This window comes from Falco cherrug, chromosome 4 (genome assembly GCF_023634085.1).
Source record: "Falco cherrug isolate bFalChe1 chromosome 4, bFalChe1.pri, whole genome shotgun sequence".
In the NCBI taxonomy this organism is placed as follows: domain Eukaryota; kingdom Metazoa; phylum Chordata; class Aves; order Falconiformes; family Falconidae; genus Falco; species Falco cherrug.
In genome coordinates, this window is record NC_073700.1 from 98648468 (window position 1) to 98674355 (window position 25888).

Here is a 25888-nt window from a genome sequence, read left to right on the forward strand (position 1 = left end):
AAGGCTGTACCATTGCATGAAAGGCTGGCTACCATGGCCTGCCAGTGTCCTGCCTGTGGCTTGGTACATGCGTCTGCATTCCCCTGGTGTCACCAAGGCCTTGATCCTCTGAACCCCTCTGCCACACAGGTCCCCATCCCACACCCACTCCCTGGCTGCTTGACACCAGGGAGCAATCACACAAGCTTGAGGAGCAATCTGTAGCTATAGGGCATTAATGTACACCTATATGACCTGCAGCCAGAAGATGTCAAATGAAGCCCTTCCCAGAGGCTTGCCCTTTGGAAATGAATAGACACTTATTTCAGCGCGCTCCACAGGAGAGGTGCAGCAGGGAAACATATTTCAGAGTGGGCATAAAACGCAGTCAGTACTGTGATCCTGAAAAATACATCGCAAGAAAGAGAAGCTGGGGAAATGTATGCTTTGACAGCAAGGAGGTCACATCATAGATTTCTAGAGGAGTAGAAAGGAATAAATCTCACCTGGACACCAGACGCCACGTCTCACAAAAGGAGTTTAAAGAACATACTGGATGATGTGAGCAGAGGAACTCATTTTTCAGCCCCCACCATTTGATGAATCAAGACAAAGGTTTGGGATTACAACCTAAGGAAAAAAAAAAAACTTCACTGGTGCCTTCCGGGAACACTATATTTTACGTGGCTCTTTTCATCACACCTGCCCAGCACACGTTAGATATAACTCTCTATGAGCCCCCGCAGCCGTGCTGCGGTGTGCCAGTCCCGGGCTTGCTGCCTCTCCGCGAGCGGCTCAGCAGCGCTGCCAGAAACACCCCCAGAGCTGTCCTGTGCCTGCAGCACTGCGCTCCGTGCAGGTAAACGTGCAGCTCATGTGGCACCAAGGGATGCCGAAGCTTTACGTTAGGTTAGGAATGAAAGACCTAGTGCTTTGGGGGAGCTTAGTCTAATTGATTAAATGAAGGTGGTCAAACACTGGAAGAGAGGCCTAGAAAGGTTGTGGGATCTTCATCCTTAGAGATCTTCAAAAGTCAGATGGATGTGGCCCTGAGCCACAGCACTTAATTTTGAAATTGGCTCTACTTTGAGCAGCGAGTTTGACTAGGTGACCTCCAGAGGTCCTTCCCATGTAAATTATTCAATGACTGTACACAAGATCCATTACACAGCCTCTGATATGAGCTCCAAGTTATGTCTCAGTATGGGTCTTCCCAAAGGCTTGATCAGAGGGGAGCTTGCTCAACTATCATGGCCAGACTGTTTAACTGCTCTTTAACTTATGGGCTGAAAGATGACAGGCAAAAAAATAGAGAAGAACCATACGCACTGACACACATCAACTTGAACGAGATAAAACAGTAAAACAGGGAGAAATTGCTAATGCAGATTAGGAGATCTGCACACTCATTGGATGTCCAACAGTTTGTACAGCAAAAAAATAAATCTCCTTGAGACAACATGGTTGATGCTGCATCGAAGCTCTGCTTTCCACAGGAAAGTAAAATGCTTTGATTTTAGTCTTTAGTTACATTTGCTCTGCTGGTGGTAGCCAGTAAAAGGAAATAATCTGCAGGGTACCGAGCATCAGCTGCCTCCTAGCTGAAAGGAAAAGTTTTGTATCATGGTGGGAAACTCCTTTGCTACAGCATTTGTACAAGATCTGAGTGTTTGATACTGGCTTAGAGAAGCAGGTGGGCTACAGTCACAAAGAGCAATGAGGGTTTTTTTCTGGGAGGAATGAAACAGTGATGGATAAAAACTACATTTCAGTTTTGAGCCAGTATCCTCTGACGTGCTGTCCCTCTTCTCCCCTCTCCTCAGAGTATAACATCTTAGGAGGATGGATCTCAAAGGTGACAGGGCATCAAGCAGATGAAAATAAGACACTAAAAATTCCTCTAACTTTTTTTTCCTTGTTTTAAATCTCCAGTTTTGACCAGAAACTTCTTTCCTGCAGAAGAAAAGCTGCACAGCTTATGCAAAGGTTTGCTTTTGCTTTTCCTCCAGGGCTATATCAAATACTCAGCACTCTTTTATGGCTACTACAACAACCAGCGAACGATTGGCTGGTTAAAATACAGGCTACCGATGGCGTATTTCATGGTTGGGATCAGCGTATTTGGCTACAGCCTGATGGTTGTTATAAGATCGTAAGTACAGCTGGCATTGCTCTGTCTGCAAAATCCACCCAGCTGTGCCTTGCAGCTGGGTTCCCCTCCAAGCGCATGGCTCAGGGCTCTGTCCAGCTTTGGCTAGATGACGGGGGGAGCATGAGGTGAGAGGGGCTGCGTGCCTGCTGTGTTCATGCATGGGGCTTCAGCACCCACCACCCCTGGCTCTGGCCGGCTGGGGGACCTGGGCAGCCCCCTGCCTTAGCCATCTGCTCACAAGCATTATTTTGAACCCTCCCATCTCCTTCTCCATCCCTCTTCTTCCTCCTCCTCTTCTCCGGATTGCTTTAACCTTTCCACCAACATTACTAAAGCACCATGAAACAGGTGGATTTTGTACACGACAGAGGAGTTTACTTACAGTAAACTTCAAAGGATCCTTTCATTGCAAAAAAAAACCAGTCCTGAAAACCAATGTGAGTCACACAGATTGTGCGAGGGGTATGGAAAAGAGCCAGACGCCACCAGACTGGTTTTGATGTGTCCCTAAACCAATCAGTGGAGTTTTAAAGTGGGGGCCCAGCCTCTGTGCTCCTGGTGCACTGTCCCCAAGCACTGGTGAGGCCCCCGCAGCAGCCCCAGGGCACCGAGGATGCAGCAGAGGCACTTCTTGCTGCTGAGACAGTCTCTGCAAAGCCAAAAATAAAAGAAAAATAAAACCACCTGTCTCTGCCTGGAGGACATACCATGCAAAGGTTCTCCTTCCTTTACAAGAAAGGATAAGCCCATGGATTTGTATCACTGCTGAAACAGGCCCTATTGGTGTGCAGCAGAAAGAGCCTTTTGAGCCTTTGGCTGGGGTGGGATATGGGGATTTGCTGTACATTTGCCATGAAATTGCAGCATCTGTTGTCTTGCTTTCCTTGAGGGACTGGTACTAGGTACTCTAGTGGGAGTTACAGAAGGATTTCAGGGATCAAATAGTAGAGAGGCAACAGCAGAAGCCATATCTGCTCCCATGCTGATTAACAAGAATAATCCTCTTTCTCTCCCTGCATGACTTGCTGCAAGCTCTTTGGCTCCAGCATTGTGCATCTACCAAAGTCTCACTAAAACTTTGTGTTGCAGCAGGTGTATTGGACAGCACCAGTGGTTTCTGAATAAATTTAACTAACTAAAGGTAGCCATAACCATATACTGTAGCCTAGGATACAGAAGTACTGTAAATAGACTTTCTTCATGGATTGGCTGGTGGAACCAATCCTTAACCTCTTTAATCACATATGCTAGTTTTTTTCTACATTACAGTTTTTAATACAAGACCTGTATATCCCTGAAGACCCCATTTAACAGTTCAGTTCTCCTTAAACTTGAAGCCCGATGGCACGTGTTAGACAGTTACACCCAAACCCTAAGAATGGTCACCCCGCTCCTTCCTTACCTGCCAGCAATCCCAAGCCACTGGTGCTGCTTTGCAAAGCTGGAGGAAACGTGGTGGCTCAGTGAAACACTGTCTGACCCTGTCACCGCACACATCCTTACGCAGGATGGCACGCAACGCCAATGAAAGTACAGCAGATGGGGACGATGAGAACTTCATTTTCAGCTGGAAGATGTTCACCAGCTGGGACTACCTCATAGGCAACCCAGAGACAGCGGACAACAAGTTCGCATCCATCACCACCAGCTTCAAGGTAACCCTAACAGGCATGTCTCTCTCTGCTTCTGGGGATGCTCCCAGGGCCTGCCACGGCAGAGGTTTAAGGGGAAACCTGGGTACCTGTACAGCATCTCTCCATACAAACAGGGCATGGCACTGATCCATGGCAGCTCCATCTCCCGTGCCCTGGGTCACCCTAACCTCCTTTTTAGGATTTGAAAAACGTTTGTTTCATTTCAGAGTGTGATTCCCCACCACATTCCCTGGGGACGTGGCAAGCTGTTTGCCACTTGATGTCTTTCAGTCAAACTGGGATGCCTGTATGAAGCTTAGTTTGAACTTAACACAAATTACTGAGCTCAATATAGCCAGAACAGCATGGGATTGCATTTCATAGGATGGAAAACCATCAGATGTTGCCTTAGGCTCCATGCTGTGAGATACTCACTCCAGTTCTGGGAGCACCCCTGTTTTTTCAGGAGTCTATCGTGGATGAGCAAGAAAGCAACAAGGATGAGAACATCCACCTGAGGAGGTTCCTGCGGGTTTTGGCCAACGTCCTCATCATATGTTGCTTGTGTGGGAGTGGCTACCTCATTTATTTCGTGGTGAAACGCTCCCAGACGTTTTCCAAAATGCAAAATGTTGGGTGGTATGAAAGAAATGAGGTAAGGGAACTTTGCTTCCAATTTTCTGTTGTGATAATTTGCTTTGGAGATCAGCTAATTGTTGCCACAGCTTGAGTACAGCACCCAAGGCAGCAGGATCCCCTACCAGAGCCCAAAAGTCCCCCTTAAGTACCTTTGTACTTGTTTTAGCTGGGAAGCACATTGGTCTTATTGAGAGCTTTCAGGGCAAATTAACCGTTCCTGCAGAAGGGGGAAAATAGTCTTATAATAAATCACCATATAAGTCAATGGGTCTTCAGCACATACAACACTGACCATTTTCTAAAGAATCTACCTCGAGTAGCATATTAACACTTACAAGCTCTGTTGTGTGAGGACGCTCTCTGGGTGTTAAAAATGTCCATGAACAGACATAACGCTAAACTCAGAATTTTATCATCTATCTTGAGTTAGAGGAAAAAGACTTTAGAATCCGCAGAAAAATTTCAGTTGTCAAAATTTTTCTGTGTCTGATTTTGGAATGAGAAGTTCAAATCTTGAAAGATCTTCACCAAAAAAAAAAAAAATAAATTGCTGCAACCTGTGGAAAGGTTTAATTATAATATATAATACATTATCATTTATTTATATATCAAAGCCAAATTAAATTCAAAACCATGCATTTTCATAATTCCCTCAGAAAACATTAGCAAGATGGCACTGTCTCACAATCCTTTGATTTATTTCAGTGAACTTTTCCCAAAGAAAAAAAATTCTATTTACAAAAAAAAGTTTAATGGCTGAGACTTCTCTGGTGGTATCTTGAGATCTGAATATACACATTTCTGGGTACCGTTTCCTCTCCTGGAAAGAAAAGCACACCAAAAAGAGACCTGTGAGTCAGACCCTGCCAGCAGCTGTACAGACACAGCTGCCTTCAGGCCAACAGGCACTGCAGAGCTGTAAAAAGCCGTAGAGCCTGCAAGTCACGCCTGAGCAAACACTGACTTGCCAACAACCTCATTGACCACAGTACAACTTAGCATCTCGCACCATCGAGAGGAACAAAAATATTACTAAGACTTATTTTCTTGAGCTGCAAAACTAAGTCGTTGATGTACTTCCATTCAAATCCTTCACTGCCTATTGCAAAAGCAAAGTGCTGAATGTGGAAAATAAACATTAGCATCGACTAATTATCTTTATGCGCACAAGCTTCCAAAACTAAAATAAGAACCTCAGAGCTGATGTAAGCAGTATTAGGAGGGTCTTGAAGAACCTAAATATTCATGAGTCTGTACTGACAGGGAACAAATTCTTCAGAGCTCATCCCTTTGAGATAACAGCAAAAGTGCTCCTGCAAGAGCAAGCTGTGCAGCCTGGCCCTGAAGTCTGATGCGGTGCTGCCTGCACACTAAGCAAAACCAGAAGCTGAGCTCGCTTTGGCTCCCTCCCCTTTATAAATGCTTCAGAAATCTCCAACCAGTTGCTGGCAGCCCCTGCTCTGCTCAAAGTAAGATAGTGGCTGTTGTTACTGTTAGCAGTAATCTCGTTTTCCTTACGTGGCAGGTTGAAATTGTGATGTCCTTGCTGGGGATGTTTTGCCCTCCGTTGTTTGAAACCATTGCTGCACTAGAAAATTACCATCCCCGCATTGGGCTGAAATGGCAGCTGGGGCGGATCTTCGCACTTTTCCTTGGGAACCTCTATACATTTTTGTTGGCCTTGATGGATGACGTCAAGGAAAAAGTAAGAGCTGAGCCCAAAAGCCCCATTTACTAGCATTTTGCAGAGCCAAGGGTGAGCACAGCCTGTCCCCACAGCCAGAAGGGACAATAACCCCCTTTGCAGCAGGCGCTCCCCGGTCCCCAGTCCTCTAGAGCATCAGCTGCAGCGCCCCTGGGAGACTCACTGACCAGAGGGGTTTCCAAGGAGTGTCCGGCTTCTCTTTACAGTCCTGAAAAAAGAGTGGTTATTGTCTCCTATAATCATGGCACATTAGGGTAATTCGATTTTTTTCTCCGTCTGACACCATTTTCAATTTCTATTAACACAGCCCTTGAGGATATAGTTTATAATCCTCTTCTCCTGCCCTCCCCTCTTTAACATTATCCTGGTAGCGTGTTGCAGGCAGATAACTGCAGGAAAGGATAAATGTCTAACTGATCCTCAGAAAAAATGACTCCGTTTTAAGCTGAGGAGAATTGGAGGAATTGGGGTGGTTTGCTCTGCCCTGAAAAATTACGAAGTGAGGAAGGAGGAGCGGGTGGAGGCTCCCTCTGCACACAGCAGTCTTGGAGGATCTTGGGCTGCTCCACGTGCAGGGAGCCGGCTGCTAGCTCCCCAAAACACATAGTGCCCCCATCTGCTTTTGTTCTGGAAGGGTTGCTGCTCTCCTGCTTCTGGCGAAATGGAAGGAGCTTCTGTGCTGTTGCCAGCAGATGTTTATATGATGGGTGGCAACTGGTAGGGAAGAGAGGGGAATCCACCACCTTGGGTTTCTCCAAACACGTCCTCTGAAACCCCTGTTTCCTGATGTTTTCAGCTGGGGGTGTGGGTCTCTTTGTTTCAGCTGGCTGAAGAGGATGTGGTGAGGAACATCACGCACTGGACGCTGCTTGGCCACCACAACTCGTCCATGGGGAACGGCAGCACTGCCGCCCCACCTCTCCTTGATCCCGCAGATGTGCCCAGGGGACCCTGCTGGGAGACAACCGTTGGCATCGTAAGGAACTCATTATGTAGTCAATCTCTCAGCTGGTTTGGGGTGGGTGTTTCTGTTGATGTTTTTAGCATTTCCAGGATTAATTTTTTTCCTCACAAGTGACATCTCCTTTCCCAACTCTCACATAGCAGCACCAAGGCAGTGTAAGTTTTTGAGCACAGTTCTCAAGACATGGTGGTGAGAACTCCAGCTGGAAATGCCCAGGGCATGCACAGCTCCGTGCCACTTGCCATGAAGAGCACAAAGGGCCAGGCAGGCTGCAGCCATGCCTGCATCATGGTTTCATTCAGATCACAGTTGTACCTTTGAAGCAAACCTGTCTTCTCCACTTATTGCTGCACTTCAACTTGCATTGCAGAGCAGCTTTGGAGCATGAGAAAAACCCAGCCAGAGAACATACTTCAAGGGAACTCCTGACACATCCCAACCTCTAAAGCATCATGAGGCCAGGGGACCAAGAGCAAAATTAGGCAAAGATAACCCCTCTGAAATGCATGCAGGGTGACCTTCAAGTCCTCAGAGTTTCACCTCACAAATCCACCCTACAACCTTCACATTGCACCAAGAAGTTCTGCAGCCAGATTATGCACAACTTAAAAAGTAAAAGCAATTATTTATTGGCTGATATAAATAGCCAGGTTTTACCACACTACGAGGCTATGCATCGCTGTGTACACCCAATGGGTCTTCACTAGACAAGTAGTCTTCTGCCAAGTGAGGAAAGACCAGCCACCATCGCTCCTTGGAAGGGGTTGATCCTCAGTGCAGCTGAGCTGTCATCCTCCAGATCCTTGGGTTTTCCCCTCAGACTTTTAAACATTTTCTTGTGGCTTTTCCTTTGAACCCTTAGGGCACCAGCTATCCCTGTCCTACAAATCTCACTGCTGCTTGCCATTTTACCCTTCTTGTCTTACACATCTGCCCTCTCTACACTTCCTCACAGCTCTGGTTTAAAACTGAGCAATTTCCTCAGAAGTCCAGGTGAAGTTTACGTAACTGAGCCCTATAGCAGGCCTATGTACAGTCAAAATAACCCTCGGTGTACATATGTTTCACAACCAGCACTATGGCAGCATTGACATTCTGCTCCTGTTTTATGCGCTGCCACAATGTACAGTGCAGTCAATAACACTAGCAGCAACTATCAAGGCTAATGGCTGCAACAGAGCTCGTGGCTCCCAAGCACAGAGTAAGGCTTAGGCACCGCCGAACGTTTGAAAACAGGCAGGGAGTTTGCTCATGGCATGCTTTTCTGAAGTAGATTACTGTCATATAAAGATGAATGGCTTTACAAAAAATACCGTCCTGAATGCGCTAATGAAATTGTAGGAACTAATTTTTTTTCCTTGTTTTAAATTGCAGGAGTTCGTAAGGCTTACTGTGTCTGATATCCTGGTGACCTACATAACCATCCTGGTGGGCGATTTCATCCGAGCTTGCTTCGTCAGATTTGTGAATTACTGTTGGTGCTGGGACCTAGAGGCTGGATTTGTAAGTCAGCATCTTATAGCTGAGCAGATAGAAGTAATTTATGGCCATTTGTTCAATGTTATAAATTGGTTTTGAATGCTTCCAGTGGTCCTCCAATCTTATCTGATTATTTAATTGGTGTAGGTAGTCTCTGCATCACTTCTCTGGATCAATCTGTTCCATCTCAGAACGAAACCCACAAAAAAAGTAGTTCTCTCTCCCACCTTAGGATTTTAAAATATGAAGTTGAGTTAAAAAAATTAATCTGATGTTCATTCAGTTGTTATAACCCCAAAACTTTGGGCCGCTCTGTACCTCTTCTCAAAGCCCCAGACCTTCCTGTTCCTTGCCCACTGCACAGGCAGCAGCCTGTGTTACTCACAGCACTGTCCTCTGATCGATGCTAGAAGCTGGTGTTACTCCTGCTGCAGTGGAGCAAGGAGCAGCTCCTTCCCCTCTCGTGTACGCCTAACACACAACAGCGCCGGGCTCTCTGCTGTTCATGAAGGCTATATTACCAAAACAGCCAGTACTGGAGCTGCACGAATCCAGAAGAAAATAATGAAAAAAGTCTATTGTTCCATGTAAGGAGTGACAAAAACAGGTGGATTCAGACAGAGCCATATGGAGATATCTTGCAAGATTACAATCAATAGCAGTGCACGAGCTGCCTAGCTGTCATACTGGGGTTTCCAGGAGCGGTCTGGAGAAGAGCAAAGAGGAAGCTTTGCAGGTATCTACAGGGGCCTGGCCAAGCACAGGGAGTTGGAGCACAACAGGCATTTTGCTGCTTGTGGAACTCTCTATTTCTTCTGGGGGAGGCAGAGGATGTTTCCCAGTGTGGCTGAGGGATTTCGGAGCTCGGAGGACCCACCTGGCAGCCAAGCGGCGTGAATTTGCTCCCATTGCATGTGCTCACAATCACGGTCTTGTTGAAGCTTCTGGTTTCCTTCTCCTGGCCATGTCCTCCTCTCACTTTGTTAGTCATCTTTGATTTATTTATTTTTTTAAGATGCTTTCCTCAAATCAACCTTTAGAAATATCATATGGGGTTTTCTTCATTCTTAATATCTCCATTGTACAAATAACTGGAAGACTCTTCTGTCCTGCAGACACTCCTCAGTGTATTAAAAAAAAAAAACACAACCAAAAAAACCCCACTCAACAAAAACCCCCAAAATATTTCCTGTACATCCATCCAGCCATCCTCCACCTCTCAGTGACATTCTTAAAAAGCTGCTTTAGGGCTTATTCTGCACTTCTCTCTCTCCTTTTCCCTGGCATATGCCATCAGCCCAGGCAGGCTGTGAGGCAATTTTGCACTGAGAAACAAACCCCATTCAGCATCTGTCAAGGGATGACCAGACTAACATGCTCCAGCAGGTAGGCCTTTGAGCTCCCTGCGTTGGACTGTTAGCAGAGGGAGCAAAGCGAGGTGCTTATTTATTAGGGCTAAGTAGTAGTGTTGATTTGCAGCCCATAATATGGGCAGCACTAGAAGATTGGCACTCTGTCATCTGGCAGAGGCAAAACTCTCCATTCATGCCAAGTGACTCCCATGGTACACACAGAAAGAAGCAGCACCATGGGCTTCCCTCCTCTTTTTCTCCTACATCTTTGGGAGACTTCTGTATTATTCCTGGTGCTATGTGTATTGCTCTACTGGTGCTCAAGTAGGGTTTGGGGTTTTTTCCCCCTGGCCCAGGAATGGAAAATAAGTGAAATATGGTTTGATAATGGCCATCTAACCCAGCCTAGCCACAGGCACCAGCACAATCGTGCATGTGTTTTTCTAATGTACATAGTGAATAAGTCTCTTGTTTAATCCAGCATTCTCACACAGAAGTACTCAAGGCAGAGGATAGCAAACATTGAAAGTTGTTTTTATTTTCATGGGGAAAAGGAGCCGATGTTAACCCCTAGTTAAAGGTTTGAAGTAGAAATGGACCGGAATCAAAAGAACAAAGAAAACAATACTTGCACTCATCCTTTCCCAAAACTGTGAGCAGCCAGCTAAGCAAGACTGACTGAGGTCCTTTTGAGTTTTCATCATGCAAGACAAACATCTTAAACCTCAACTTTATGAACTGATGACAGTATTAAGTACACACAAATTGTGTGGAAACCAGACATACTGCACAGGACATTTCAATCATTCAAGATCATCACCCATCATTTCTTAGAACCACGTTTTCTGCATTGCAGTAAAAAAAAATAAATTTCAGAACATGTAGAAGAAAAAATTTACACACAGTTTAATCTGCCAAACGTCACCTGAGTTTTGGGCCCACAAAAGCAGATATATGTAGAAGAAACAGTAGCTTCAAATCTGACAGAATAGTAATTTATAAAACAGCAAATACTGTCAATAGATTAGACCAGCCTGTTCTGGATTTACCACCATTAGCACCCACACCAGAGAGGTTGCTCCACATAAAGCAGTATTTTCACTACTGGCTAGCACTGAGCCAAATGCCATGAGATACCTACGAGGCCATACATCCGGTCATACTTCTCTCCCTTTGCCCTCTGTTTCCATTCTTCAGCAGCCTGCTGCTGCAAGACCTGGGGACACCTGACATACACCTGACATAGCATTCACTCTCCAGCTCATCATTATCACTGTTTAAAAATTTAATATTTCACCAGGCTGTAACTGTAAGTCCACAGCCAGATACACCAGCTGGAGTGTAAAATCTAGTCCCGTGCCACAGCTCCTTTGCTCACAGCTGGCTTTATATTAGCAGGGAGAGAGAAACACAGAGCAACTCTAAGCACCTCCATATATCTTTCCAATTTTCAGCAAGCCAAGAGAGAAGCAGCAGTCCAAAGCACAGTAGCTCCGATTTTGCATTCACCACACTGCTGCTGGTCATTCAAGCAGTATGCATGCAGCGGGAGCCCTCCCAGGAACCCCTTCCCACCAGCTGTAAATAAGTATCCCTACACCCAGCAGCAAACAGCAGGTACCTCTAGCAACAACACACTCTCCTTTCTTTCCCCATGCAGCCATCCTATGCAGAGTTTGACATTAGCGGCAATGTTTTGGGTTTGGTCTTCAACCAGGGAATGATTTGGTAAGATATTTCCTTTTTTCTTTGTTTGCTTTTTGCATTATTTAGAAAACCTGCCAGTGGAGTTAGAAAGCTTCCAAGCCAGCTAGAATAACCTTTGGATTTTGGTTTCTCATTGTTTGGCTTTCTGTGCTTGACTGTAAAAGTGGAAAGGTAAAAGTGCCAGCTTACGTGTCCGAGAGGAGTAGCAGTGGCATGACTGAAACAGAAACCAGTCATGTAAACCCTGCAGCACCCTCACTTCTATAAGGTTATTTTTTTTCCAGTGATAAAAATGTATTAAAATGATCCATGTACTGGGGAAAAAAAATCAGAAAGGGTTCTGGGGGCACCATGAGCTTACACATCAATGCAAGGGTGGGCACGAAGCCAGCTGGAGGCAGCTGGGCAGGAGAGACACCTCCCAAAACCACCCCAAGGGAGGGCGAACAGGAGCTGCTCTGCCCTGCTGTGCAGCACCAGGGGCAATGGGCAACAGCACAAAGCACCCTCACCTCCCCTCTGGGAGCAAGGCTTCTCTTGCCGTGGTTTGAAAATTTCTGCCTGTTCCCCTACTACTACTCCACAGATTTAAGGGGATCTCTCCCTGCTGGTTACATTCACCTGAAATTTTCCAAGCTATCTCCAAGCAATTATTGTAACAAACTGAAAATCTTTCTTTGCAACCGCTGAGGGGCCTGAGACCTCACTGGTCCTCAGCACATGGTTATTGTGCCTTAACACGGATGCAGGCAGCTTCTCCTCTGGGAGCACGTGGGCAGCACAAGCCAGCCCACTAAGACTTCATTTGAGAGCAAACTTGACACCACGTGAACACTTGTTTTCCTTGTTCTGAAAATAAAAAAAACTTCCAGCCTGTCAAAAAATAGCACCTGTCCTTCTCTTTTCCTTTTCAGGATGGGATCCTTCTATGCACCAGGGCTCGTGGGTATAAACGTTCTGCGCTTATTAACCTCCATGTATTTTCAGTGCTGGGCTGTAATGAGTAGCAATGTCCCTCATGAGCGCGTCTTCAAAGCATCCAAGTCTAATAATTTTTACATGGGACTTTTGCTGTTGATCCTGTTCCTCAGCCTCCTGCCTGTGGCTTACACCATCATGTCCCTGCCGCCCTCCTTTGACTGCGGACCATTCAGGTACTAGCAAAACACCGAAAAGGCCATTTTTCTGCTCTGGTACATGAGATTATTTTCATGAAGTTAGGAGGCCTGGACTCCAGCAGAGATGGTGAAATGCTTTCATTGCCAGTCTGGTTAAATCCTCAGCAATGTGAGGCAATGGGCCATGCCCGGCTGTGGGGTGCAGCCAGCTGGGAGCACTGAACCTGCTCTGAGCTCCTGCTTACTGTTCCCCCCGGGCTCTCACTGCTTTGTGTCCTCTGGTACATGATACCTGGTGTCTCCCCAACACACACCAATGAAAGCACCAGAGGACAGCAGGGGTGGGACAGCAGAGTGCAGCCCACAGTAGGAAAAGCAACAGGAGCACCCCTGAGGCTCTCTGGAACATTGCAGGAGCAAAACGGGTCCAAAGGCTCCTTCTAAGACCTTCCACAGAGCCAAGAACTTCCACAGCATAAGATGTATGTTATGTGTTGAATTTTTTTGGAAAATAGCAGGAAATTGATAGGTCTGAGCCTGAAGAGCTGCAACTTTCTTTTTTTAAAAAAGCCATTTTTGGTTTTTAATTAGGACAGAATCAGCCTTGCATAGAGTATTCACTGGACTGGATTAACATGCTAATAAAGTCTAATTTGATTGAATAACGCCATTTCCTGGGCCTGCTGAGTCTGACTCAGCAAGAAGCCAGCTTGGAACAGATTGTTCCTGTAGATGTGCTGTTTTAGGTTATCCTAATGGAGAACAACAGAAAGCTAAAAGACTCAGGGGAGAAGACGAGAGATCAACATTCCCTCAGTTCTGTAACAAGGACAGGTGTCAACGAGCGATGTCAGAACATCTGACAAGAGACTTGTTGCGTGCATGCTGTCATTTGGAGATGACTAATCCGCAATGTGAAAGAGCTATTTCAATTCCCAATCAACCCTTCAAAAGCCACTCAGCCTGATTCAGACCCTTGGCACACCTCTCAGCTCGACTGAAAGCTCAGCTCTCCTGAGCTTACAGCAGCTGGTGAAGTTGGGGTACCGTTTAGCCAAGTTTGATTTTTTTGATTCTCATCATCAGGACAGAGTCCAACACCTTCCTGAACAGAACTCTGCAAGATCTCTAGAGGCAGCAAGCCTAAATACGAAGAATAGCTTTGTAGGGTTGGATTCCCCAACCCAGAGATGTTGGGGAGAGAAGAAGATCAATGATGTAATCCAGCCTTTTACAGATCTGTTCTCCTTTCATACTGAATACTCTCATCTGCTTTATCAATTCGGTTTGAAATTACTCTTTCACTGACTTTCCTATTAAGCAATAATCACAGCTTGCTATTTTTGTCATTACTTAGCAGCTCTTCAAGTTGGCTCATTATTTCAGAAAGCTGGAATTTGCATATGGAAAGTCATCACTACCATGAAAAGGCCATATTTAACAAGATAATAATCAGAAATATATGGTTACTGCAATCTGTAGGCTTTTATATATTTCAAAGGGGTAAATAGCCAGAACTCATAAAAAGCCACATGTCGAAATAAATGTATTAATTCCAGAAGCAAGCTGGCCTAGCAAAGATTGTTCTTATAATCAGTGGGGGATGGGGGGGAATGGATGGGCCAACAGATAATTTAAAATGAAGGCATTTTAAAATCCTTGGTGGCCAACAGTAAGCTGGTGCTTACTGAAAGGAGGAGGAAACATGCGACTTAACATCCTTAAATTAGGAGCCACTTTGTCCCTGCAGGAAACATCTACACCCCTTAACTGGCTGTTTGTCTTTCCAGTGGAAAGAAAAGGATGTATGAAGTCATTCAAGAGACCATCGAGCTCGATTTCCCACTCTTTGTTGCCAAGATCTTCAGCTATGTGGCAAATCCAGGACTGATCATACCTGCAATTCTGCTCATGGTGTAAGTTTTCCTTGCAATATTACATGCCCAGCTGGGGGGAGGAGGTTGGAAAAAAAATATGCTGGGATGCTATTGAGGTCTAAATACAGCTTCTGCTGAGATAACAGCCCAGATTAGGGCAGACACGTGGTCCCTACCCCCCTCACCTTCACCCAACCAATTTCCCAAAATTTAATTACCTGACCCAATTAGACACAACTTTGTAGACGAAACACATTGCTGACAGAGGCCTCATGGATATCAAAGCTGTCATAGCTTTCATACAAAAAAAATTCAGTAGCCAGCAGGATATGAATGGACAGTGTCAGCTTGGTGTCTTTTGGAGAAGCAATTTCTGTCACAGCTGGTGGTATTTACAACACTGCCAAGCCAGTGCATTCAAAAATTACACATTCCAAAAATACGAAGAGGTGTGTTTTTTGTTTGGGTTATTGGGGGTTTGGGAGTTGTATTTTTTTTCTTTTTCCAAATAATACATCTGGAAATTTTTTCATTGCTGCCTGATCATTTCAGCTTTTAATCCACACTTAAATCCCTAGCACCTTCAGCAGCACCAAGACCAGGGCAGCTCTCTTTTTTCTTTTTTTAAAAAAAAATTTTGGCATTGTTCTCGAGGTTTCTGTAGCTATCAAAATGAGTGGGAGAGCTGTGGCCTAATTTTGTGGGCAGTTCTGAACACTCCAGACTAAACAGCAGGAGACAGGGAGAGGGTTAGGGGGTGTATTACATATATTTGCCTGCTCTGATTCTTCCTTGGGCATCTCCACACACTGGAGATGGGCCTCTGGGCTGATCCAGTACAGCCACTCTCGCACACTGTGATCCTTCATTCTGAATAGGTTACACTAAAGATAATGCCATTAAATTAAATAAAATACAAGTGCCCATGTTACAAAAGTTTCTTATAAAAATAGCATGAGAAAAATCCCAATTAAACTGAAAATGACCGGTCATCCCTCTACCTGTCTCAAACTACTTACCCATTTTAACCTACAGAGGATCACTGTAACTCATGCAGAGCGACCCTAACTTGAAGAATCAAATCAGATACACGCAGGAGACAAGTCTCATGCTACATTCATAGCACGACCAAGCATATTATTGAGTTATTAGCTCTATTCCTGCAGGCTTGGCACTAGCACTAGCAGATGCTACCGCAAACACGACATGAAGACTGCAGAACTAATCCATTCCAAACGGATGACCTTTACAAAAGGGCTGCAGGTCAGGTTTCTGAGGCTCTGATGCAACCCACCCCCCCGCCAAAAAAAAAAAAAAAAGTGGTGGGAGAGCAGTAGACCTTTGAAAATAATGTTTTGTTCAGTGACAATGTCCTTCCCTTTCCTCCACTGACAGCCAGGACAGGGAACAGCACAAACCCAGTTTATCTGCTGAAGAGACACCTCTTATCACCCCTTCCCAGTCTGAGCTATTCCTACATCACAGCCTTCCCATCAGTCCATCTCTCCTCGAAACACCATTTGGTCTCTGCCCCGATCCCCTCTGCAAACTGAGAGATACCCTCTGTCCACATCACCTAAAATATCCTCATTTCCCACCCAGATACACCGCCTGTGAGGCCTTTGAGTATACTAGATACTTGTGATTTCCAGTCATTCAGCTTCCGAGAAAGTCACAGACCTTAAAAAGTGGCTGCTCCCACAGTGCCTGGACAAGTCAGACCTACAGCGCCTGGGCCAGTAGCTCTCACATACCCCACGAGCATCAGGGGTCTTGCAGAAGCGCTGCTTCCTATGTGCATACAAACTTTTCCTGGCATAATCCCAGACAAAATCATAGCTACCATACAAGGATGTTTCCTAAGGCTTGAATCCTTTCCTCAGAAACTTTTCAGTCGAGGGAATCACATTCAGCAAGTCCCCAGTTTCCTGCCTTCTCCCTGAAAATCTTCAGCTTCTGCTGCTACCTCTGCTGTAGTGCAGACAGGTAGACAGGGTCAAGCTGGAGCTAGTCCTGACACTGATCCCCATCCAGCTTGCCAAAAGATTAAAACCATGAAGTGCAAAAGCTTCATTTGGTCCTGATGAGCAAAGAGACAGCAGTTCTCAAAGTAGCAAGCAAGGCAACCTACAGCGCAGCCTAAATAAAAAAGCCTCTACAAAAAGTGACAGCTGGATTACAAATGGACAGTCAATTGACTTTGATGGCAGACACTCAGAAAAATGTGTTTTCTGCTTCTATGAACAGAATTAAGTCATTTTCTCTAGCCATGATAAGCCCTTCTCCTTTCCCCCCATGCAATCCGAAATGCCTCTTCTGCTTATTTCTGTTCTTGGCTTCTGGTCCCAAACAATGACAGGGTTCAGTAGGTGACGTGGGTGTCAAACTTCCTGTCCTGTTTCCAGCTGCCTGAGGACAAGGGGGAAAGGAAACAAAGAGCAAGAAGAAGCAGAGATATTGTGCACACAAGCACATAACCTAATCCCACCTGGGTTGGGAGCAGGACTTCAACCCATGGCTTGCAGAGCCTCCTGGCAGAAACTAGAAGCACCTTACTTCATCAAGGAGAAAAAGGTTGAAAACTACTGTGTAGGCTAGAGAAGGACAGTGACCCACACTTTCTCCCCAGCTCTGGGGGAGCAGTAAATCAGAAGAGGGGTGTCAGTGCCATGCAGCATCTATGCTAAACAGTTCAAGCATGAGAGTGCATCACCAGGTTCGCTTTAGAGGCATCCCACTGGAAGTGGATAAACTCCATTTGCTAATGCTTACTCGATTTCCCAGCAAAGTTTACAGCTTCTCAGGCTGCTGCTCAGTCAGACCAGGACCTGACTTTGCTCTGCCTTTTCTGGGAACCAGCACTAGCAGCATGAATCAGGAATTCAACAGCAAACCCAGCACACCTGTAGGACCTGCCCAGGACACCAGCATGCACCTTGGAGGAACACCCAAGATACTTCAGCATTGCTGGGGCTTGGCCTGAACAACCCAGTGCAAATCTGCCTGCTTTGGATTGGAGCAAAAGCACCCCCCCAAACCCCTTCGTGTGGCACTGCCCCTTTCCCCTCTCCCTCCCACGACCCCTTAAGGGGCAGTTCCATCCTGGACAAACTCAACCTCCCTTGAGCAAGAAACCTGCAATAAACCAAGGACAGAGCAAACTCAGGCTTAGCCTGGAGACAGAGTGGGTCTGTATCTCACGATGTTTGGGAGAGGAGCCTGGCGAGTTGACACCCTTCCCATCAATGCCCCGTCAAGCACCGGAGCCATCAGGGGAGGAAGCTGCAGTGGTTGGAGAGGATGCTGGCTGCTAATGCAGAGGGTGAGAAAGGACTGAAAATGGAATGGAAGTGGATTTGCTCAGTTACTCAATGAACTTGAGAAGGGAGCTCAGAAACAGAGTGCATGGCATCCCAGATGTCTCTGGATAGGCAGACCTAGTTATCTTTATGAAAACAGGGCTGCTCTAGGCACTTACATCCTGACTGGTCACAACAAAAATAGCGGAGCAGCCCAAAAGCCCTGGTTACAAAGTAATATTTCCTAGGCAATGAGTTTGATAACATAGAAGAAATACAACTATCACATCCTTGCAGAAGAACAAAAATAACAGTTTCCAAGGGGTGTTTGCAGGGCAGAGAGCCGAGATCACCAAGAATGAGTTTTGGGTTAATTCTAGGCAAAAGAAAGAAAATGCGTTTCCTCTAGACAGACCCCTGCAAAATGCCTCAAGAAAGGCTACCCTGAGACCCCTCCCTGATCTCCGACCTGGAAACCAGCTGCCGGTACACGGTGCCTTGCTGGGTTTAGAGTCAGGCACTCTGCTGACAAAACCTTTGAGCCTGTTTTGAGGATACCAAACCTGGGCCACACTCAAACAGGTGTTTTTGGTTTTGTTTTTTTTTCCTTTTACAAGAGAATTTTCTTTTACTTTTTTTTTAAAAAAAAGAACAGCTACAGTGGTGAACTGAACGGCTCGTGTTTTCCCTGGGAACGGCTTGGAGTCACCAAGCAGATGATGTTTATAATTTAAATTTATATTTAATATATGTTTATATTATATTTATATATTATATATAAAATATACATTTATATTTGTATTTATTATACTTATTTATATTTATTTAATATATATAAATATAAATATATATGTATTATATTTTTTAAAAAAAATAAATAATAAAGAATAAAAGCACTCTAGAAAAGCAGGAGGAGACATTTTTGACAACCAAAACATTACTGGCTGGCAGGTAGCAGTGGCCCTGACTCCTGGGCATGGTTTAAAACACGTCCCTCCCCGCGCACCAAAGGCTGGCTGCCAGCACGCCTTCTCCCATCCCACTCACCTTGCAGTTCCCTCCAGCTTGGCTCCATTTTCCCCTGGTTTTGGCGTGCCCTTTCTGCAGAAGAAGGGATCGAAACAAAAGCCAGTGCTCTGCTCCGACCTGGCATCTGCTTGCCCTCAGCTCCTGTCTCTGCTCGTTCCCAACAGCCCCTTCCCGGGACGCAGGAGGCAGCCGGTCCTGAAGTGGGAACCAAGACTGTGCCTTGAGCAGTGTGCTTTTCAGGAGAGGGTCCAGGGCCCTGCTCGGCCACCATTTTCCTGGTTTCCTAGTTTTTTCTAAGGCCCCTGTGCAAGCTGGTGCCTGTTTTGTCTCCCAGGCATGTTCTTCCTTTGAGCCATGGCAGAAAGCCATATGATTTATCAACTGAGCTTGTGGTTTTCAAGGCTGTCACCTAGTTTCACCAGGGCTAGTGAAAATGAAGCAGAGGGAGCCCATGGCCAGCCAAGGTGGAGGCAGGTGGCCAGGACGGTCATTTTTTTTTCTGTTTGAGCGGAACTGAGCTACTGGATTGGCTCAGCCCACCTTAGCTGACCATGCCATGAGGCAACCTGAATTTTTCCTAAGCCTTGAGCCTGTAAAGGCAGTTTGGAGACAGCTGGTGGGAAAACTAGGTATTAGAAGGTAGGCAAAATTAAATGTTCTCCTCATTTATCTTTCACTCTTCCCTGATACTATCACTACAGCAATACATTTGTTTTTGTAGCCTTGCCATCTATTACCTCAATGCCGTGGCTGAAGCTTACCAGCGCGCCAATGCAGAGCTGAAGAAGAAAATGCAGATGGTAAGTACTGATCTGGCAAAGCCATCTTTGAAATACCACGCACGTCTGACATGCAACATATGCTTTCAAATTGGTCTTCACTTCTGAACACATTAGCGACACAAGGGGAAGATGCATTTTATGCTTTTTCACTCCTCTCTGACGGTACCTAATGGCTAACTGCAAAGAGTGGTCACATCCCGTAATAGGTCACGTCCCATAACGGGCTGCTGTTTCATACAGTAAGCTTTCCCATAAACTGCACTTTCCACCTACAAAAGTAAGTTACCTCAAAGTTCAAGTAACGTTTTGGAGCCTGAGATTTCCCAGGGACAGCAATAAGCCTACCAAAACCACAGCCAGATTTTGTACGAGCTGAAGAGCAAAGAGCCATAAATAACAACATGGCAACAACATTTCTTACTGGTAATCAAAAAGCACTTTACAAAGGAGGCTGGTGTCTGTCTCTGCCATGCAGATGGGAAAAGCAAGATACAGGCAGATGCAAGGATTCAGATTAGCAGGGTAGGATTTGGACCTCACAATATCCAAAACTGGTTGAGGTTGTAACATGTAGAGGACAATAATGCAGAGATCCCTGAACTTATATGGATTAGCCCTGGCAGCAGCATACCTGCAAAAGCACAGCTCTGCTCAGTTAAGGAGTCTCAATGAGAAACAGCAAAGGTGGCCTGCTATCAGGGCCTGTGCTGGTCTGCAAGCACCAGTTTCCCCCAGAGCTTTCCTGGTGGGCGTCTAACCGTGTGCCGTCTTGTACTACATAGATGTGTACAAAGTATCAAGCCTTGCATCAGGAGAGAACATGATGCCATCAGAGGACTGGTATCAGCCATTTTACTAGTACAGGGCAGGATCCAAGCCAAGGAAGCAATGCCACATGAAGCAATGCATTGCATAAATCAGAGACTGGTGCAGCATTAAAAGTGAGGATGTGAGCACTGAAAAATTAGACTCCATAAATTACATCTGAATGCTTAAATTCAGAACTGATCACTCATGCACGTGGCTTAACATAAGGGTCTTCCTGCATAGGGCAACCTCAAGTATTGCAAGAGCTGAACACATGCTACAGCACACTCGGACTTAGGGGCACGTGGTCTATTTCATGCTGCACAAACTGGTTGTGATCAGGGTTTAAGAGAGCACAAACCCCCATGGAGGGGTCACGAGGCAAGGGCTGGCACTACCCAAAGGAACAAACACATCTTCAGACAAGCACATGCCTTTGCACCGACATTATGTATGTTTGTCCCGCAGGCACCTGTAGGATTGCTGAGACAGCCAAGCCTGGCAAAAGGAGGGGCATGCAGCAGGGCAGGGGGAAAGGGAGGGCATCAGCACAGCCCCACTGCTTAGGGAGTGAGGGATGGGAGCTGCCTGGTCATAGCAGGGGTGGTTAGCAGTTGGGGTCCCCCAGAGACCCCCATGTGGTGACCTGCTGAGCTCACAGAGATCTGCCATGGCTGCCTGCTGCTCTGTGGGCTGTGACCTCTCAGCTGTAGCAAGGACATGAGCCGCCTCACATCCCATGGCTCCAGCACACAACTCCCTCCACTGGCAGATCACCCTTTTGGGAGCAGGGATGGAGCTGGAGTGGATGCCATCCAAGCTTTCTCACTGCATGAGAGGGCAGCTTCCCCCTTTCCACATCCAGCATGCTTGTCCTGAGCATAAACAGCCCCGGGTATTTTCTTCCTCCTGCCATCCAGAAGGAAATCTTTTGAAGACCTAAGTGCATGCAAGTAAAACCAAAGACAGCCCTACATCCCATCCCCACGCTGCCATGCCTTCCTCCGGTTCCTCTGGCATTTATCACCGACACCCTCCCTCCCAAGAGGTCCACATTTAAAACAAACCAAAATCCCAGGGAGGGTGGACTAGCAGCTGCAGAAACACACAGACAGCCTGGTAGACCTATAAACCATGTCATCAGCAAGTGCTTTGCCCTAACAGGAGCAGAGCTGTTGCTTCCCAGGCTCTCAGACCTGCGTGGGATGTACTTTCTTTCTGTAAACCCTTGGGTCACTGAACCAAGATGCTGCACCTTGAACATGGAAAGAGATTGCATTCATACCAATGAACACTTAGCTGGGCCAGCATTTCATGGATTACATCTGCATTTTCAAACTAAACCTGATGGGTTTTTTTATTGATGCAGCAACGTGAAGAGGAGAAAAACAAGAGAAACAACAAAGCCAGCACTAACCCCATGCTGCAAGATCTGGAGGATTTACTTACACCAAGTACGAAGAGTGAAAGTCACCCCAAACAACCAGAAGGTAAAAACTAAACAACCTCCCCTCAACCCTCCTGAAAAAGATCCTTTTGCCACTAAACTGAGAGGGAAGGATTGAGAAACCGGAGCGATACACATTTGCAAGGGATCGGATGAGTATAACTAGCACAGATTTTGCCTGCTTACAGAAGTCCACCTGCCAATGGATGACCAGAAAGGGCAAGTTTCTAGACTAGATTATGTCTCACACAAGCTTATCACAGTGTGGGAACTGTAATCCAAAGTTATGATTTGTATCCCAGCTATTAATCATGCCAGCCATGAAACCATCAATTTATTCTGGGAACAATGCTGAAACTCCTGCGTTGTTTCTGGGCTGATGAGTTAGGCCAGGCACAGGCTTTCCTCCAAATTGAGATTTTCATTGGAAAATTTGTTATGAATGAGACAGAAGTTTTTTACGGGACTGCATTGGTCTTAGGGCAAATAAATGCATGCTGTCAGCTCTGCTGAGGGCATCTATAGCTGAGCAGAAAGATGTGGGAGGAGGCTTTGGCACCCGGGTCTGGGCACTCTCAAGGAAGACAGATCCTCCAGGCATGGTCTGAACCAGCCATTTCCTGACTGGCAGAGCATCCTCCTCTCAGTTGTCAGAAGCAGTGCAACACGTGAAAGATTCTCATTCCATCTCGATGCAGACAAGAGCAGCAGACTAGTGCCACCATAACCCTCTCACATTTAAATGGGCTGTTTCTTGGAAAGGCTGAGACAAGCTGGTAAGTTCAGATCAGCTCAACACAGATTTCCCCTCAGAGCAGGCTCAGGGGGCTCATTTAAATGGAAATAGTCCTGCAGCATTATGGGTGCATTGATTATAAATACTGAAATCAGCAACTAGCCATGGCCACCATGTGCCTGGTAGGGCTGCCGTGTCCTACAGACGCATCAGTAAGAACCTGCAAAGAGAGCTCGGGCAGCAGAGGCAGGCACTGGCTGTTGGCCAGCCTTATTTATGATTTCTACACTCAGATGCTCAAACACAAACCCCCAGACAGCCGGGTTATTGCATGTAGAAGAAACAGCAGCCACTGGGGAGAGGAAGACAGACAGCATTTGCTTTCAAAAAAATAACGTTCATAATCTTTGCTCTAGACAAGAAAATAGAGTCTCCTAATAGAACCAGCCCTGCCGGGACACAAAGCAGAGCAGCAGCCCTGGACGGCAGCACCATGAGCGGTGGCAGAGGAGCAGCACTCACCCTGCCGCCACGCACATTTGTGACACAGCCACTGACACCGGGCGTCTGGGCACCTTACCCTGGCCAGCCCAGGCCAAGGGGGTACCCACTGGGACCAGTCCCTGGAAGGGGGAGAGGGCAGCCACGCTACTCACATGCTGCTCGATAAGCTCAGCAACGTTTCTCCCATTTGACATTAAAATAGAGGTGCTGCATGAACTATCGTAGTTTTAGCAGGAAACGATTGCCGTATGTTGGTCATCCACTCCTGATGATCTGTATCGATCCAACACGGAATATCTAAACCAGCTTTGTTTAGAAGCTTAGTAGTACTTTGGCATTGTAACCCCCAGTGGCTGCGCTGATGTTGATCATGAAGGAAAAGGGAGGTGATCAGGGTGAAGATCAGCCGTGGCGTTGCTAAACCACTGCATACAGAATGCAACCCTGTGGCCACTAACAACAGCACAGTGAGCTCGCTTGTCAGTCCTTTCAAAGTCTTCTTCAGTTAATAAAAGTAGTGTGAGTTTACCTGTAATTTCAACAAAGGGATTTCTTTTTTTTTTTTTTCTGTCCCTCTACCTGAAGAATTAAGCGCTCTTTAAAAAAGGCCAGCGTCCCTGTCCAACTGCACAGCAGCTGCTACTAAGAGTAGTCCAGCACAGGAGGAGTTTTTTTCAGCTGCATTTTGTCCTTAGTGATAGCTTTCCTCCAGTCTACCGCCTCCAGACTTACACCTTTTTGCTTCATCCCTGCCGCGTATCCCGCCAGCGCTTTCTCGGGTTTCCCGCTCTGTTCCTCTTTTCATAGTTTGTTGACAGTACCTTGCACCATTATTTCATCCCTAGATTTGACTCCTAATGTAGAACACCACCCAGCACAACTGAGAGACTAAAAGTCCTTTGGCCTCGTTTCTGATTATAACCAGTTAGAAATTTCTGGTGCAGTTTAAGGATCGTATCTTCCAGATCTACTGAACTTCCCAGGACTCCGTGGCAGGCCTTCTCTGGGCTGACCTGCTCTTTTACAGCTACAGTTTCTTCCTGTTGTTGACACAAACCCATCCCAGCCAGCTTAGATCTGGTGTTCGCATATGTGTTGTTCTTCATAAAAAAATCTGTAAAAAATAAACTCATGGTCTTCAGCAAAAACAAATCCATAGATATAGCTAGTAACAATTCCACTACATCTGGGATATTTGAGATTAAAGATTGTCACCTTGAGTTTTTCCACTAAATGTCACAAATTTTGTCATAGAATATGTTCAGGACAGGAAACTCAGTCTCTTAGTTCTCCTCTATGACTTGGCAGACCACAGAGCATTTGACCCTCAGTCTGGGAATGTCCACCTTTGAGGAGCTAGGCAAAGGAATCCAGTTAGGTCAGACATGAGGCAGATTGGAAAAAGGATTCAATTTTTCAGGTCCAAGCCAATTTAGGCATCCGATTCCTCACAGCAATTAAGGACTTAAATATTGCACTGTGCTTACTTGTAGACAGAGACCTAGCTCATTGTTGGATGTCTGTGGTTTATAAAAGAGACCAGAGTCCTAAAGAAGTACTCTTCCAGGAGATACAAGTGAGAGTCAGATAAAAGGAGAATTCAGAATTTCTTCTAAATCCTTGCACTTTGCTTTCAAATACAGAAAAGTCAATGGGTTGTTTGTAGAAGTAGCTGTCCCTGGTGCACGGCTCAAAGTCGGTTTGGCTGTTCCCAGGCACACTGCGATCATTGGGGTTGCTCATTCTCCCAGGGGGCCTTCACATGGGAAGCTGCTCATTAAATTTATTTCCTGGTCTTGGAAAGACATTTCTCTGAGCTGGGTCTCACAGATAAGGTCTTGTCTTGCCTCTTTGCCATGAGAGTTGCTGGTGCAAGACGGCTGTGGTTGCCTTTCCAACCACCTCTGTCTGCAGAGATACCCAGTCATTGAACTGACGAAGAGTCAGACAAGAGAAGCTCTTTTTCAAGAGACAGAAGCTGTTTGTCACCCATCCTTCTCTGCAAGTGTCTGTAGAAAATATTGATCATAAAGTGCTGGGGAAGGTGCTGCCAGCCTGCTAATCCAGCATGGATGGCACAGAAACAACACAGTGCCCTGATTTCAGCCCAGCCAGTCTGCCCTGCAGGCTCTGGTACCTAGGGAATGGTTGCATAATGAGGAATAGGATTTCTCTCCTCTTAGCTCCTCATTTCACATTAAAACATGATTTGGAAATAGGAGACGTGGCTTCAGATCTCACTTCTGCTAGAAAACAGAAAGGGGCTGGAAACCTGTGTGTGCATACATGGGGTGGGCACATGTGGAAGAAAAGTAGAGAATATTTATTTGCACAGGGAATATCAGGGCAATAAGAAACATTATGAAGAAGCCATAGAGAACCCCAGACAGGTTTTGAAAACCTGAGAAGCAGAAGCATACTTAGACCAGATAAGTAACTATTCCAGGATTTGAATGGTCTCTGAATCAGGCCCCCGAGACCTGCAATAATACTGAGCATTACAAAGCACTGTGTCATCTCTGGAGCACACAACTGCCCATTAGCTAATTAATCTTTCAATGTTTGCTCATCTCTAATCATAGTACATTAGGTTAACCCATTGATCAATGTCTTTTGCAAGCTCAGAGGCTTCAGGGTACGTACGAGGGCAACTGTATCAGCTAGACGACAATTTCTGC

The 25888-nt window shown here is 45.9% G+C and overlaps 1 protein-coding gene across 1 annotated transcript in view; it reads left to right on the forward strand.

Moving 5' to 3' along the window:
* The window catches only part of TMC2 (transmembrane channel like 2), a 34789-nt gene extending 11103 nt beyond the window's left edge, over positions 1–23686 (forward strand). Inside the window, exons 9-20 of the mRNA XM_005435641.3 lie at positions 1989–2131; positions 3639–3786; positions 4232–4420; positions 5930–6109; positions 6933–7085; positions 8448–8576; positions 11565–11632; positions 12526–12765; positions 14520–14645; positions 19656–19734; positions 21893–22013; positions 23123–23686. Coding sequence (XP_005435698.1) covers positions 1989–2131; positions 3639–3786; positions 4232–4420; positions 5930–6109; positions 6933–7085; positions 8448–8576; positions 11565–11632; positions 12526–12765; positions 14520–14645; positions 19656–19734; positions 21893–22013; positions 23123–23376 — 1830 coding nt within the window. The 3' untranslated portion in view covers positions 23377–23686. The remainder of the gene's footprint in view (positions 1–1988; positions 2132–3638; positions 3787–4231; positions 4421–5929; positions 6110–6932; positions 7086–8447; positions 8577–11564; positions 11633–12525; positions 12766–14519; positions 14646–19655; positions 19735–21892; positions 22014–23122) is intronic.
* Positions 23687–25888: the final 2202 nt, after the last annotated feature.